The sequence below is a fragment of the Dipodomys spectabilis genome, unplaced genomic scaffold (genome assembly GCF_019054845.1).
Source record: "Dipodomys spectabilis isolate Male_0828 unplaced genomic scaffold, ASM1905484v1 ptg000635l, whole genome shotgun sequence".
Taxonomy (NCBI): Eukaryota; Metazoa; Chordata; class Mammalia; order Rodentia; family Heteromyidae; genus Dipodomys; species Dipodomys spectabilis.
The window spans coordinates 288,829-305,967 of record NW_024871312.1 but is presented as its reverse complement, the minus strand read 5'-3'; the positions used below and the strand labels follow the sequence as shown (position 1 = coordinate 305,967).

At 46.9% G+C, this 17,139-nt stretch overlaps 1 protein-coding gene across 1 annotated transcript in view; it reads right to left on the bottom strand.

Annotated features, from left to right (window-relative positions):
* Positions 1–6,905: 6,905 nt before the first annotated feature.
* Positions 6,906–17,139, bottom strand: part of Maml2 (mastermind like transcriptional coactivator 2) — a 58,742-nt gene continuing 48,508 nt past the window's right edge. Inside the window, exons 2-4 of the mRNA XM_042671506.1 lie at positions 14,356–14,559; positions 11,888–11,999; positions 6,906–9,135 (exon numbers count right to left, since the gene is read on the bottom strand). Coding sequence (XP_042527440.1) covers positions 8,087–9,135; positions 11,888–11,999; positions 14,356–14,559 — 1,365 coding nt within the window. The 3' untranslated portion in view covers positions 6,906–8,086. The remainder of the gene's footprint in view (positions 9,136–11,887; positions 12,000–14,355; positions 14,560–17,139) is intronic.

Below are 17,139 nucleotides of genomic sequence, written 5' to 3'. Positions count from 1 at the left end.
TTTGGGTTTTGCTCAGAAGACTTTCATGCTTGGATGACATACATAATAGATGTTCTAATTTTTCTATTTTTGATCCTGTTAAAATGGAATGAAAACTTGAAAAACAATTTGAGTGCAAAATATTTCTAGTTGATTTTTGATTAGCTCAAATGCAGTCCCTCATCTATTTTTCTCATTGCTCATTTGATAGCCTTTAAGAATTATTACAAAATATAGCAAACAAAGCAAGGGTCAAGATATATTTATAAAGAATAATAATATAGCAAACATTAAAGTACACATAATCAGGCTAGGAAAAAACCATTACCAATACCTTAAAAAACTCATATTTTAAAAAATAAATCAGTCATATTTATGCATTTTTAATTTTTAAAATTATTTTAATTGATACATAAAGACACTGTCTTGGGAAAGTCATTCCTAGCTTCTAAAATGTGTCCTGAGAATTCTGCTCCCATGTGACTGAGGTGCAGCTGTGTTACTGGTGTCTCTGCTGTGGTCCCTTGGTGACCTTGGTCCACACGGCTGTGGCTGTGGCTGCTGGGTTCTCTCACAGCCAGGCACAGGCCAGGCCAGGCCAGGCCACACTGAAACACACCTGAGGGCTGCCATCTTCCCCAGCCCTGAGGACTGATCGGAGGCTGGGCCTGGGCTCAGAGCTAGCACCGCCCTCCCCACCCACCGCGAATGCGGCTCTAGAGCTAGCACCGCCCTCCCTACCCACCGCGAATGGGGCTCTAGAGCTAGCACCGCCCTCCCTACCCACCGCGAATGCGGCTCTAGAGCTAGCACCGCCCTCCCTACTCACCGCGAATGGGGCTCTAGAGTTAGACTGACCTGCACTACCCACCACTAATGGGGTTGTAGAGCTAGTACCGCCCTCCTACCCACTGTGAATGGGGTTCTAGAGCTAGACTGACCTGCACTACCCACTGCAAATGAGGTTCTAGAGCTAGACTGACCTGCACTACCCACCACTAATGGGGTTGTAGAGCTAGACTGACCCACACTACCCACAGTGAATAAGGTTCTAGAACTAGATTGATCCGCACTACCCACCACGAGTGGGGTTCTAGAGCTAGACTGGCCCGTACTACCTACCACGAGTGGGGTTCTAGAGCTAGACTGGCCCGTGCTACCCACCATGAGTGGGGTTCTAGAGCTAGACTGGCCCGTGCTACCCCGCCGTGAATGGGGTTTGTGCCCTGTGATGCCACCCACGCTCAGAGCAGGGCTTTGACAAGGCCCTTCACCCCAAGCTGGGGCGGAGGACCTGGACACTCTCGCTGCACCAAGGCCACTCAGGAGTTGGCAGTAACGATTCCTGGTCAGGAGTAGATCTCTCTCGGGTGGAAGCCACTACTACTACTGCTACTACTACTACTACCACCACCACTACTACTAGCACTACCACCACTACCCACCACTACTACTACCATCACTACTACTACCACTACCACCACTACTACTACTACCACCACTACTACTACCACTACTACTATCATCACTACTACTACTACCATCACTACTACCATTATTACTACCATCACTACTACTATCACTACTACCACTACTACTACCACCACCACCACTACCACTACTACTACCACCACCACTACCACTACTACTACTACCATCACTACTACCACTACTACTACTACCACCACCACTACTACTACCACCACTACTACCACTACTACCATCACTACTACTACCATCACTACTACCACTATTACTACTACCATCACTACTACTACTACCACTACCACTACTACTACTACCACTACTACCACTACCACCACCACTACTACCATCACTACTACTACCACTACTACTACCATCACTACTACTACCACTACCACCACCACCACTACTACTATCACCACTACCTCTACTACTAACATCACTACTACTACTACCATCACTACTACCACTATTACTACTATCACTACTACTACCACTACTACCACCACCACTACTACCACTACCACCACTACTACTACTACCACCACTACTACTACCATCACTACTACCACCACTACTACTACTACTACCACCACTACTACTACTACCACCACTACTACCATCACTACTACTACTACCATCACTACCACTATTACTACTACCATCACTACTACTACCACTACTACTACCATCACTACTACTACTACCACCACTACTATTACCACTACCACCACTACTACTACCACCACCACTACTACCACTACTACTACCATCACTACTACCACTATTACTACTACCACCACTACTACCACTACTACTATCACTACTACTACTACCATCACTACTACCACTATTACTACTACCATCACTACTACCACCACTACTACTATCACTACCACCACTACCACTGCTACTGCTACCATCACCATCACTACTACACCACTATTACCACTACTACTACTACCATCACTACTACCACCACTACTACCACTACTACCACCACTACCACTACCACCACCACCACTACTACTACCACTACTACCATCACTACTACTACTATTACCACCACCACTACTATCACTACTACTACCACTACTACTACTACCACTACCACCACCACTACTATTGCTACTACTATTACTACCACCGCTACCACTAGTACTACTACCTCTACCACTACCGCTACTGTGAGCCCCCTCCTCCCCCAGCACAGCTCAGGGCTTGACGTGTACTTACCCGAAAAGCAGAAAGCGTAGGTGGATTCCGTTCTAGTTGCTGTTCTTGGCCCCCAGGCCGTGGACCGAGCCTGCCTCACTCTCTGCTACCACTCCTGGATCTGTGGATCTTCGTTGGCAGGACATTCTCTCAGGTCCCTCTTCTTCGAGGGAAATGAGGTCCTGGCTCCCCTACTTTCAGTTATGGTAATGTCTGGCTGTGTAACACAATTGCTATCTCTATACTTAGGCTGACACCACATGGTTTTTGCTTCCATATACATTTAGTAGCTTTTGAGATTCCTCTTCTGTCTGTAAATCTGACATGTTAATGATTACAGTTAGAAAGGCCTGTTTACCTCATCGCCTCCTCCCACAGATCAAACCCATCAGCAGCCATAGCAGCGAGGGTGAGGAATAACGTAAGCCAGCTTCCTCTGACTCCTCACAGCACACAAGACCGAAAACACAGCTGTGCAGTCTTCGTCCGGCTTAGAACACAGTGGGATGATAACTAAGACCCCATGTGCTTTCCAATCACATCTCCCTATATTCTTATGAGGAAAATCAGTGTTTGAATTAAGGTGTATTATTCCCATTCAACTCTTTACACCTTTCCTGTCATCATTTCCAACTACTGGCCCACTGCTGTCCTTTACCACATAGCATACAATTCAGACTTCTAGACCCACGGTTTCTTCAAGATCTACAAAGCCTTGACACCGTTGTGACTAGAGAGGAATATCTACACAAGTCTCTGGGTTGAGCAGCTCTCTCCCAGGAAAAGGCAGAAGCTAACTCTATGCAGCGTAGCTTGTCCTTCACGTCTTTCTGGTCTGGACGTGGACAGGAGGTGACCCTACCGTCACCGTGCAGTGAGGAAGGGGGCCTCGACGCACCCACGGCAGAGCCACCGCCCTGCTCCTGGTTGTGTGGGCAGACCCCTCCCGAGTCAGGCTGGCCATGTGGATCCCTTGCTACGTCAGGCAAAGACTACATCTCATCAAATCTAAGACGTTCCTGATTTTAAGACATGCTGTTCTTCTGCTTGCTTCTAAGAATGAAAAGAATAACGCTGATCATTGTACGATAAAAGTTTTTCTTCACACTGATTTTAAATGATGAGCTAACTGTATCTAAGGACATGGGTTAGGACACACGTTCCTGAGTCTGGGAACTCAGAAACCCTTTAGTTGGGGTTTCATATACTTGCGCTCAAGTCCTCTACTTGATACCATTCTGTAATAAGTAGATTTACATTAGATCGGTGCATCTGCAAGCAGAGAAGGACAAAAAACAGGCTGTGCTGAGAAACCTTTAGCTCTAGGCCTGGAATCCAAGACAGGTTCAGGCAGAGATGTGTGGGACTGCTCACTGACAGGTTTATTCCTTGCCCTTCCCTGTGTTGATCTGTGTGACGTGTTCTGGCTGAGGCCCACATGTGAGCAAGTCTTTTCCTGGTGTCTCACACCCCCTGCCTCAGTGCCGCCTCCTGGCAGCCAGCCCAGCCCAGGCTGCAGTCTGCACAGTGCACTGGCCTCCTGGCCCTGGCCTGCCACTGAGGAGTGCACATGGCTTCCTCCTTTGTTGTCCTGGATGCCCTCTCCAGCCTCTACTTGGCTTCCCAACTTCCCATGCCTGTGCAGTCAGCCCCTTGCTTGGAGGTATCTCTGATCTTGGAATCTACGAGGTGGGTTTTGTGTCCTTGCTCAGAAATCAGAGTTGGCTTCCGAGTCCTCATCTAAAGCTCCTGTACACTGTGTCCGAGGTGGGCGAAGGTGACTGCTTGGTCACTCCCCAGGGGACGGGGTGTCCATTGGGAAATGCAGCTGCTATGCGTGGGTTTTTAAAGACGTCTTTCCTTGCCAGCCACTGATTCCAGTGCTCAGAGGCAGGACTCTTCCGTCTTCTTGTTCAGAAGGGTGTGATCTAGCTATCTTCTACCCATCTCTCTCTCTCTTTTAATTTGTGTGCATGTTATTTTTATTGATGCTGATTTTACTTATTTACTATCTTCTAGGTTCTTTGGCACAAGGACGCATTTCCCCCCCAAAATATGTCCTTGGAATCGCCAAGTGGTCAAATGCCACTTTTACTACTGTTCCATTAATAATGGTACTAAAGAAGAGAATGTCGGGAGGCACTGGAACCCTATAGTGACATCTTTAGACAGCAGGAGAATTTGGAATGGATGTTCTTACCTCCACAAAGGCCTACCTTTCTCTCGCCTTTCTTGATTGATGAAGGGCATTAAATGTGTTCCTGAATCCTGAACCTGGCTCGCTCTGCCAGGTCTGACCAAATGCAACCAAGAAAGCCAGGCAAGTGACCACAAACATGGAGATGCAGGCAGTGTTTCCTCAGAACTTAGTAGCCAGGCAAACCCATCTATACTGACAAGAGACAGGCCAGCATTTCATGAGTATAGGAAGATTCCTATAGGATAAATTTGCCTTCAAACACTCACTGATATTAACAGTTCCCAGAACTTTCTGTAATGTAATAAAATATTGTTGTTGATTAAAAGTATGACCTCATTCAAGAAAACCACTTCTGAGTTTTTTAAACTATTTTTTACACATAAAGTCACACACAATACAAAATGCTTGTTTTACAAGTTGAAGTCGTTACAGATATGGGTACAGTTACAGCAGTGCAGGTGTATTAGTGCATTCAACTGAGCAGTTATTTATCATCATTGCATTTAACATAAAGCTAAGAATGAATCATTTAAGTTGATTTCTAGTCTCTGAATCAAAAAAATAAAGAAAAATATTTCTATCTCCTGTTTAATATGTCAGGATGATAAACAATGTCTACATTTAAGTAGTCTGGTATCTGTAAATGGGAGATTGTATTCTAATAGCTTTTAAGTCATAAATCGTTAAGGTTCTGACTAAATATCTCCATCAAATTGTCATTATCTCAGCTTTCAGGAAAATTACCTCATCTTTGGTAATAGGCTGCGAACAAACAGAAACTATAGATTACACCATTTTATTCCAAAGAATCCTGTATTTTAATGAATAGCTGAATAAATAGACATTAATTATGAAATTCACATTAAGATAGAAGAAAATTCAAACATTCTGGTTGCCTTATCTTTTAAATTTGACAGCTACTGCAAACACACTGTTAATGTTAGGGTAGAAATCATCTGAATTACAGAAGAGTAGCTGGGAAATGCTGGCAGATATATACAGTAACTGGGAAGAGCCACAGAATAAACGTGTTTATATGTACATTATTTTTCCTCTCTTTGTGCATGGAGAAACACTGTTTTATAAAATGGAAAAACACACAGTAGGCTACATGCAAAAAGGACTGATATAATTGTGCACAGAGGAGTAATCGAATCAGACATGAGAACTGTGGGCTTAATAACGAACTTGGAGCAGGAAAAAGCAAAGGTAGGGATTGAAACTGGGAATGCTTTCTCACTGAGGTTCCAGAATATAAATTTGTTTAATGATTCTCTTGAGAGTTTCCAGAAGTTCCTACTTGGCCAAGTATGGTTTAAGCTAAAAATAAACTGTCATATTATACAAAACTTTGTGTATTAGCATACAAAAGGTAACAATTTACTTTTTGTATAAAATATAACCTTTCGATAGTATATTTATTTCACATATGTATAAATATAACCCAAAGAATATGTTTTAAGTATTTTCTACCAAAATATTCTTTACAAAAGTGTACAAAACAAGTAATTCATTTGTATTTACAAATTAGCACAGAAAAGACCCTGGCCAGTACCCTGGGTGCTGGTCGGAGGGGACCGCAGCCTCCAGGCGCGGCATGGAGACTCAAAGACTGGGCATGGCAGAACTCAAAATGTGTTTCTGTTTGTAATTTGAACTGATACCAAAAGACGTGGGTTTTAGATGGCTCCAGTTAAATTGCATTTGGTAGTTGAAAATGTAACTAGAAGGTGGAGCACAACTTTTGCTGTTCTGTAGGTAGGAAAACGAGAGCAGCACTCTGCATAGAACCCACGTCAGAACATCTTCCTTGGTGCGTGGGTGCTGAGGCTAAATGTGCTACCAAAATTCTGTTTCTTTTTTTTTTTTTTGTCGGTCACAGGGCTTGAACTCTGGGCCTGGGCTCTGTCCTTCAGCTCTACAACTCAAGGCTAGCACTCTACCACTTGAGCCACAGGGCCACATCTGGTTTTCTGAGTGGTTTATTGGAGATAAGAGTCTCAGGCCTTTCCTGCCTGGGCCGGCTTTGAACCACGATTCTCAGATCTCAGCCTCTTGAGTAGCTAGGTTGACAGGCGTGAGCCACTGGTGCCTGGCCAAAATTCTGTTTCTGACAAACATGGCACTCAGCCCTCAGAGGGAGAAAACCTGGGCGTGGGGAGATCAGGGAGCACACAGAGAGGTCTCACTGTGTCAGGCAGAGACACGGGCGTAGACTGACACTTTGTGGCTCTGCAGCCAAGCCCAGAATACATCCAAAGAAGGAACGATCATTTTCTTCTCTCAATTATTCTTTCCTTTAAACTCCACGAAAAAAGATTGCCCCCGCTCACACCTGCCATTCCTGTTTCTTGCCTCTAGTCAACACATGATGCTTTCTAGTCGCAGCTTGGGCCTTCACTTTCTTTCCTTACAAACCAGTTTCTGGTCATCAAAAAATGACAAAGACAATGCTCCATTTCCCTCAGCTTAGGAACTGGCCAGTGGGTGCCAGTCCTAATAAGTAAAGCTTCAGCTGTTCATGGCCCCATGGCTCTCTTTGACGGTATTCTGGCATGGATGGGGAGAGGTCTTGGTGTCTGAAGCTCAGACAGGAGTAGGCTCAGAGGCGGGCTGTGGGGTCTGAAGCAGGTCTGCTGCGCTGCATCCCCCTTCATCACTGGCTATCGATCCTACTGTAATGTGGCACATGTGAGGAAATGAAGATGGGGGGGGGGGTCTAGGGAAGGGATCCCACACTCCACCGGTGTTTTCTAAGTGTGCTGGCCATCCTTTCTTTCCCAAATAAACCCATCACATTTTGATATGTTCTGCAAGCCTTATGAAAATTAAATGACAAGACAGTGGAAAACTAAACCACACTCACTCACCTATGAGAGCAAATTAAGGAATGTGTTGCTGTTGAATGGAACTAGTACCTCCTGGTGACGTGGGGTTTAAACAAGCTACACGCTCTGTTTTACTTCTTACACAACGACACATCCATAGGACAGTTCTGTTTGGGTCCACTGGGTGACACGCTCCCCGGTTTAGACCGGAAAGTGAACCCAACGTGCTGCTTTCAGGTTTCAGAGTCTGAACAAGAATTTGGATCAGACTCTTCAGAATGGCTCGCGTGTGTGCGGCAGGCTTGCGCTCGGCCTGGCCCGGGGTGTCCTTCTCAGCCTGCTCCCGAGGGCTGGGGGTCTGCCACCCGCCGCCCTTTCCTCAGGAGTTGCTCCCCAGGATCTCGTCAAGACTGATGTCCTTCATCCAGTCATCGTGGCCAGCCTCTGTCCTCAGCAGAGAGTCAATGAAGTCTACGTCGCTGTCCAGTGCTGGGCCCACGCTGTCGGCCTGCCGGCCGAGGAGGTCAAAGGCCAGCTCGCTGACCTGCTCACTGCCCTGGAAAGCGCTGGAGCTCTGGTCCGAGGAAGGAAAAGCACTGGGAGTCAGAGGTGGCAGCTGGCTCATGCTGGTCCTGGGCAGATTCAACCCTGCCCCTGCTGGGGTCAGATTAGACAGAGCCTGTGTGCCAAGCTGCCCGGGTCTGACACTCAGGCCCCTGGCGGGGGCCACGGTCTGTCCACTTAGCGTCTGCCCCATCTGGCTGGCAGGCCTCATTTGCACTGTGGGTGTCAGCTGGCCTGGCGGGGCCGCTGTCCTCTGGGGAGGCTGCAGAGACTGACCGGGGGCATAGGCTGCGGGGAAGCGCCCTCCCGCTACCCCCAAGGGCACCTGCTGGCTGGCTGTGACTCCTGGAGAGGCCCAGGTCCGTGTGGCCCTGTGGGGTGTGGCCACCCCATTGGACGCCGATGCCGATGCCGATGATGATGCCGACGAGGAGGACGATGCCGACGATGATGATGGTCTCTGGCCGGGCAGGCCTGCCATAGTGTGGGTTAGATTTGGTCTCAGTTGTGAATTGCCAGCAGTCCCAGCTCCAAACCCAAGGGCCCTGGTGGCCACATCGCTGCTGCTGTTTGGCCCTAATGTTGACGGCTGTGGCAGCAGAGGGTTGCTTGGGTTTGCTAGCAGTTGGTTTGGATTTCTCTGTTGGGTCAGCTGATTCATGCCGGGCGAGGGGCCGTAGGTGCCAGGCTGGCCGCAGGGCAGACCTGTGCACACCCCTGCGCTGTGGGCTGCCGTGGGCAAGGATGGCGCTCTGGTCGCATGGGAAGCAGACATGAGGCTGGGGTTTTGATTTAAAATGGCGTGTGTTGAAACTGGGTTTGTCAAAGCCTGGTTAGAGTTTAAACTCACCGAGGATGAGCCACCTAAGAAAGAGAAAATAATTATACCTGTTCATAACAGTCTTCTATAGCAACTTCTAGTTCAGGAACAAGAGAAATGACCATTCAACATATAAAAGGAATACGTCAGCTTTTGATGGGAAGGCCCACCCTTGGTCACTCCTTGATGAAGTTTACATGGAACACAAAGAAGCTAAAGTGGAATGGGTTTAATGTAATAGGTTTCACATTTTTCCTCTTCTTTTTTTTTTTTAGGTCTGATATCAGGACTTGAACTCAATACCTGACACTTTCTCTCACTGTCTAGCACTATACCAACTGAGTCATGCCTCCAATTCCTCTCCCCAGTTCTGGAGCCGCTGAGATATTATTGATTAAGCTTGCATTTAGAATGAGCTTTTCTATATGCTGAGCCCAGAGACTGTGTAGATTATCTGCTGGCCAGGGAATCTGGATCATTCAGCAACTGTATATGAGATGCAGGCTTCCTGCTCTATCTTCCTGTTGGTGGCCGTGGAAATCCACACCTCCTTTTTCATCTGAAGCACCCTCATTTCAGAAGCTGCCAGGGTCCACAGGGCAAAGGCCTGGTGCCCTCCACAGTCCGGTGATTTCCATCCATATGGAAAGCTGCTACACTGCTTTGCTATGGAAGCCACCACCAGCCATACTTCCTCTTGCCATTTCTCTTATCTTAATCTCAACCCTCTTTTAAAGTCTCAGGCCAAGGCTCAATTGCATCTTCACGCTTTTTATTTACTCCTGTCTCATATTTTCTCTGTGAGTCTTCCGTGTGGCACGGCGCACTCCACAGCACCAACAGACCTGTCCGTTAACCCGATGCCGGTCACTGGTGGGCCAGTGTGGGACGTGGATGAGTGACGCGCCCTTGAACTGGACACGCCCTGCCTCTAGGCAGCTACAGCCACGGTCAGAAATACTTAGAGAGGCAAAAATGGAGCCCCAGGAAGAGGGGGACGTGCCGGATAGGTGGGGAGTGCCGGCAGGGAAGGTGCTTCTGCTGTGCGTGCAGTCATATTTCCTGAGTCTAGTGGATGGCGTGGAATTGTTACATAACTGATACGCCTCGATGAACGAACGAACGAATGAATGAGATTAAAGCAAAGAAAAGCTTAGGGAAAGATGCTTTTATGAAGGAAGGTGGGTGGGCCTGGAGGATGAGAGACTGAACTAGAGAGCTGTCTACCCTGGGAGCTGCAGGATGTCAGTTAGAAGAACAGCATGTCTACAAACGCTGCCTGGGCCTAACGACCACACTACAAGTGTCACTTGCTGTCTGCAGGTGGATGCACACTCTCGTAGCCCTGGCATCTCTAGTCTTCCCATGGCCGTGCATCTTGCAGATGCTTCCAGAAGTGCGGTAAAGAGGGACCAGGGAAGAGAGCTGGAGCGACAGCTGAGCGTACACACAATGCCAACGATCTAAACAACAGCATCTTTATATTTTAGGGTCTCCCGAAAAGAGAGTTTATACTACATAAATGCTACAAGGAATCAGAAAAGTTATCTCCCTAGTTTCAAACAATACCCCAAGAAGCTGTTGGTGGTGGTGGTGGTGGTAAGGTCTTTCTGTGCAGAGTAGGATAGGCTCAAACCGGAAATTCTTTTGCCTCAGCCTCCCAAAAGCTAGGATTTCAAATGGGCATCACCAGACTGGTTGAGAACAGCTGTTTTCCACAAAGATCACAAAATAGTAGCACTTTACATCATAAGTTGCTCACATGACAGAAAGCATTAACTGTTCTTGGTAGTTCTTTCCAATATTAGCCTCTATAGGAAAGGTGGTTCTCATGGTACCAACAAATATAACAGCATCTCTCTGAGGACCATCAAATAGAGAACGGCATTTTTACACAGAGGCAAAGCGATCTTAGCGGCTGCATCACAGCCCGGTCCCGATTGTAGGGAGGAGACAGCCAGTCCAGCAGAAGAAGTTTCAAAACAGAGCGACCTATACCAATTGCACTGAACAGGACCCGAGAGCAAACCGCCTTTCCTTCCTTAGAGAACTTCCGAGCGGTGTCATTTGTCCTTGTGCCTGCCGACTGTCCGTCTGTGGGCCCAGCCCTGTCTGTCTGCCTCTCACCCCGCAGAGCCGGTTTCCCTTCGCCTCCCCAGAATTGCTCAACCGCTCTCTTTAAGGCTCCTCAGGTTTTCAGACCTTGTTGCCACGTATCTCAAACTCACTCACCTTTATCCCTCTTTTCCCCCTTTCCCCTTCTCCGAAGTAGTCTTTATTAGACTTGTGTTCTATGCTTACCTTTATGACTTTCTTGGTAGATGGGGAACAGGTAAAACAGGTAAAGGAAAGTTGGGAGGATAAATAAACATAAAAAATAAACATAAAAAAGTACTGGGAGCGGAGGCGGCCGGGAGGCTCAGTAGGGTCTCCCAGGAGAGCAGCTGGAAGGAGATCTGTTTTTCTTTTGCGAAGGGTGGGGTGGGGAGTCCTGTTTGTCACTTATTTTATAGTGGGAAAGGTATCAAAGACGTTTTTCTTTGTGATGTGAAAAGAGCCACCTCTGTTGCTCTGGGGGAGTTTACTGAAATGTGTTTACTGTAGAACTGTAAAAGTTCACTATTCTCTGGCAGTAGCACTATTGGAAAAGAAGCCTTTCAAGAGGAGGCTTTCTGTGACCTGTGCCTCTGCTGAGCCCTGTCCCCCCCCACACCTGGGCCAGGCCACCTGCAGGGACGGTAGGATGGGCAGCGGAGGCCTGGCTCCAGCCAGAGCCACCCAGAGGGAGACACTCACCCGGGAACTGGGCTGCCGGCAGGAGGCTGCCCACGTTTCTTCTTTGGTCTTTGTAATCTGGGGGCAGCCTTGTCAAATGTCGGTTTATCTGCTCTTGTGGTGTGATTTTCTCCTTAAGGACAAAAATGAAAATGTATTAAAATTGTACCATTACCTCTCCACTTATAAAAATTTATGAGTTACTCAGAAAAGTAAAAGTATCAGAACAATTTTGTGACCACTGGGTGTCAATCATAACCTTATTTAGTTGTGATAACTCAGAGATGCATCTTTTCCTACATGGAAGTGTTTCTACGTCTGCACAACATTCCACACACTGCCGGGCCCTGGGAGACCCTATATGTGTACTTCCTCTTTTTTGTACCCCCATAATCAAGCCTCCAAGGTAAGCAGGCTTATTTTCAATTAGAAGAAGAAATGGAGGCTTCCTTAGGCTCGGTGACTTGCCCATGGTCACACAGTGAAAGAACAGAGTGGAAAACTCAGGTTCTTTCCTGCCACCACACAGGGCCAGGCCCCTGGCTGGTGATTCTGTGTTCCTTCTAATATCTCAGACTGTCCTGGTCTCCACTGTTTCCCTTCTCAGACACCTTTCGATCGTTACAATGGATGTGTGGAGTTAAGAGATGAATTTAGGAAAGTCTTTTAATGTTGCACCCCCCCCCCCCCCCGCAAGGTCCAGGACGCCCAGGCTGCTCTCACTGACAAGGGAAGAGCACCCCCTGGACAGGTTGTCTCAGACCTTAGAAACTACCACAGCATTTAGGCTTTGGATGATTTAGCAACGGCCTGAGGCAGTGGAGATTTTCTAGATTGAAAACTGTCAGAAAGTGAGTTTGACTATACTCTTCAGTAAAGTAGTTACTGCCTATTTAGCACAAGAGGGTGATGTCTTGTATTTGGGGAGTCATACACACCATGATCTATTTTTAGACCAAATTATGAAGTGGCCATATCTTCTCTCACTTTATCTTGGTATCAGGGTCACCCTACCAGAAGTTGCTATGTTGTAAGGTCGTTTATACTCAACAGAGAACAAAACGACTTGGCCATGAATGTCAGATCACTCTGGACATTAAGACTGTTTTTTTCTTTTTCTTTCTAATTCTTCACGTGGGTCATAAAGTTTTTGGAATTGCTGCACTGCAATTCTTCTATATGCATTCAAAGCAACTGCCATTTTCAAGTTAAAAATAAGCATATAAGCCAGGCTCTGGTGGCTCACACCTGGAATCCTAGCTACTCAGGAGGCTAAGATCTGAGGATCACGGTTCAAAGCCAGCCTGGGCAGGAAAGTCCATGAGACTCTTATCTCCAATAAACCATGAGAAAACCAGAGGTGGAGCTGTGGCTGAAGCTGGTGGAGCACTAGCATGAGCAAAAGATCTCAGGGACAGTACCCAGACCCTGGGTTCAAGCCCATGACCACCATGAACAAAAAGAGTAACTGCATAGGTAGAGATAATGGTGTACTTAGGGGAATTTTGATTAACGGAAAACTGTGCCATCAGCAGAGCTGGCTGTGTTGTGGGGGCTCAGTCTGTGCCTCCTCCGTCTGTGCAAGTGTATTTCTCCGTATTCCTTACTTGAGAGCGAGTCAGTCTGTTTCCCACTGTCTCCCTTCCTCCCAGCAGACTCCAGTCACCATTCCTTTAGAAACATCTCTGGTCGTGATAGTATGCTTCATACTTGGCGCACGTGTGTGTGTGTGTGTGTGTGTCTGTGTGTGTGTGCACGCGCGAGCGTGTGTGTGTCTGTGTGTGTGTGCCTGTGCGTGTGTGCGTGCGTGCATACATATGTGTATTCTTGGAATCAAACCTTCAGCCTCACACATGCTCGACAAGCGTTCTGCCACTGAGCTTCACTCAGAGCTTTTATTTTTCCTTTTTCTTTGTACTTTGACTTCATTAACTTGGAGATGTTCAACTTGTTTCATTTGACTAAAACGTTTAAAGGGAGAGAGTGAGGGGCTGGAGGGGTGGAGGGGCTTGGGCGGAGTTCTGTGTGTGGTCACGGGAGTGTGCTGATGAGCAGACAGGCCTGGAGCAGGATTCTTGGCTAGTATTTGTGAACTATGACCTCGTCTTTCTTAAAAGGCCACACAAATAGAGTGAAAATGGAAAATATATGTTCATATTTTCTTTAAAAAGGGCCTTTCATCCTGAGTCTTGGCTTTGTCCTCAGTTTGGGTCTGTGTGGCTCGGAGCCTCTCAGGGCTGGGAGTGACACCGGTTTGCTCTGCTCTGCTCCTGTGTGGGGCGGGGCTGTCAGAGGCTGGCAAGTCAAGCTTTTCTGTCTTTGTTTTCTGCAACACTGAGCATAAGGGATTTGTCTCTCTTACAGCTAGGATGTGCTGGTTGCGGTCTCATAAATAGGGAGAGAGCAAAGGACTAACTAGAAATGGAGGAGAGTGGCTTCCTATGTGGGGCAGACAGGGGCAGGCAACAGGAGGCGGGTGTGAGCCTTACCGCGTCGGCCAGCATCTGCTGCTGGAGAAGGAGTTGCTGCTTCTGCTCCGCGATCTGTTTCTGCAGCGTCTGTTTCTTCCCCATCAACTGCTGATTCAACAAGGATTGCTGGGAGTTCATGTAGCCACTTCCAGTGTTTGGATTCGAGCAGGAGTTGGGAGTTGGACTGGGGCCCGTGTTCTGGCCCACCACAGAGTGTTGATCCTGAAGAAGAGAAGGGGGGGCGGGCAGTGGATTGTGAATTAAAAGAAGGAAAATGAAGCACAAAAAACAAATCCTTAGATTACAAACATTTTTCCCAGTGTCAAAGTTCAAGCATGGCTAATGGGTTGGACATCAGGGACTTGCTTGCAAAATGTGGAAGAAACAACTGCGTGTAGCAGCAACAGAAGCAGGCGGGGTACTGAAGCTGGGCCATCAGATAGCTCCACAAGACGCAGGGTGGAATTTCTACATTCCAGAAGGCGCTTATGGAATCTCAAAGAAACAAAGCACACAAACATAGGCATGATTTCAAGAACAAACACACAATAACAAATTCTTCTTTTTTACCCTAAACTTTGCATGTATTATTGTTAATGATGTTTTAATTCATGAATTTAAAGTTGAGTGTTTCTAGCAGAAGGCATTTATGGAATAAAAGACCACACAATTCACCGACAATGAGAAAGCATTGATTAAACACTCAAATTGCACAGCCAGACATCAGTGGCTCACACCTATAATCCTAGCTACTCAGGAGGCTGAGATCTGAGGAGCACAGTTCTAAGACAACCTGTGCAGGAAAGTCCACGAGAGTCTTATCTCCAATAACTTACCAAAAATGCTTGAAGTAGAACTGTAACTCTAGTGATAGAGAGCTAGCCATAGCAAAAACATCTCAGGGACCACCCAGGCCCCGAGTTCAAGCCACAGGACAGGCACAACAACAAAAAAAATCAAATTGCATATACAATAACTTTGGATAAGAGGGTGCTAACCATGAAGACCCTTTGGGCAGAAAGCTCTGGCCAGTCAGGTATTCTCCTTGATTCTCAGCAATGTGTTGGAGTGAGCTGACAGACAGCTGTGGGTACAAGAAGACTAGCAAACATGGCCCTCATCTTGGAGAGTTTATGGTCCAGTAATGAACAAAAAAATCCGCCTGAACATATAAACCCTAGAAATCATAAAACCACATTTTTGCTGGTATGGCACAAGCACGAAGCTGAAGCTCCGACCTCTGAAGACAGCCTTCTACATAGCGGCTGTTCTGCTGAAGTCCTGCCCGGCTGCCGGCAGAACAGGGCACTGCTGAGGTGACTCAGAGGACGCACTGAGAGAGGCAACAGACCCACCTCCGACCCCCTGCACGGGTACGTGTACAACAGAGAAACCGGTCAAGCGCTCTCAGGACACCTGTGGTCATAGGATCATGGGATGGAATGCTCATATGTGGAAATTCTGTTTTTTCCTCAAGTGTACAAAAAAAAAAAAAAAAAAAAGGAAAGAAAGAAGAAGAAATCTTGCCAGCAGTGGTCATCCACACACCTATAATCACAAGGCTAAGGCAAGTTCCAGGCCAGCCTCGGCTCTAGACGAGATCCTATCCCAACCTCCCTCCATTTTACCGCCTGAAAAACAAAAGCCAGCAGTCTGAAACTTGGCAACTTGGCCCTGGTATGTCCCATTGAGTGCTCTTAATCTGTCTGAATGAAGAAAATGCTGAGTTCGTCGCACAGGATAGGCCTGCTCATGTACTCGTCCTAAAACAACAGTTACTGTGTGATTATGACCAAGCTCCAAGGAAACCTAGAGACTGTGGACGTGGCTTTCTCTTACACGGCTTTGTTCCAGGGAGAGGAGACAGGTCTCAGCCGGAATCGGGGCAGTGCCAGCCACAGCCCAATTCCATGCCCACTGGAAAACCCTGCTGGCCTTAGTTTTCAGGTTGTACACCCGCACTGCTGGTGGGAAGCTTAGTTCTGGTCTGAAGGATGTTAGGAACCCGCTTGGTGAGTCCTCTACATAATATCCAAAGCTTAAGGCTGGAGATGATCAAAACGTGGGCACAAGTAGACGTGTGCATATGGATGCATGTTTTAATGTACAGAAAGTCTCCTTCCCCAAGATTATTGCATGACGGGTTTGGTATCTTGACCCTGGAAGGCCACAGAAGCATGGGAGGTTAAATTTACTCACCAGGGTAAATTAGGTACTGAAACCTGATCGAGAAGAAAGGGAACATTTGAACTCTTCCAAGGGGCATTCTTTTTTCTTCGACACAAAGTGCCAGTTATTAACTGTGTCTTCCCCAAAAGGTGATTTGAAATACTTTTGAATAAAATGTCAAAATGAAAAAATTTAGAACAAACGCATCATCTCAGCCTTTCCGGCTAGTTCAGTTAATTTAAAATTCTATGATAAATATTTAAAGAGATAGTTTATATAAGGAAACTCTTGTAAATATCAGTAACAAAGCGTGTGGGAGAGGCCTGGCCATTGGGTCCTCCTTTGATAAAGTCTCTGTAAACCACAGTCATCTGTGAGCTCCTTCAGGAGGACCCCTCTCCTTCATGTTGTAATGCGAGGGTCTACCAGGCAGGACTGATCTGAGCACAGGACAGGACAGTCCTGAAGTATCAGCAAAATAATCTCCATTTTGCTGGAGGGTATGAAATACTGGGACTTGGAATTTGTTCCACCTCACGGTTAAAGCAGCTTTGTGGGCTAAGCCGCGTGTCACAGTCACTTCCACGAGGAGTCAAAGTTTGGGGCTTGGATTGTTCTCGTTTCTAAAATGAA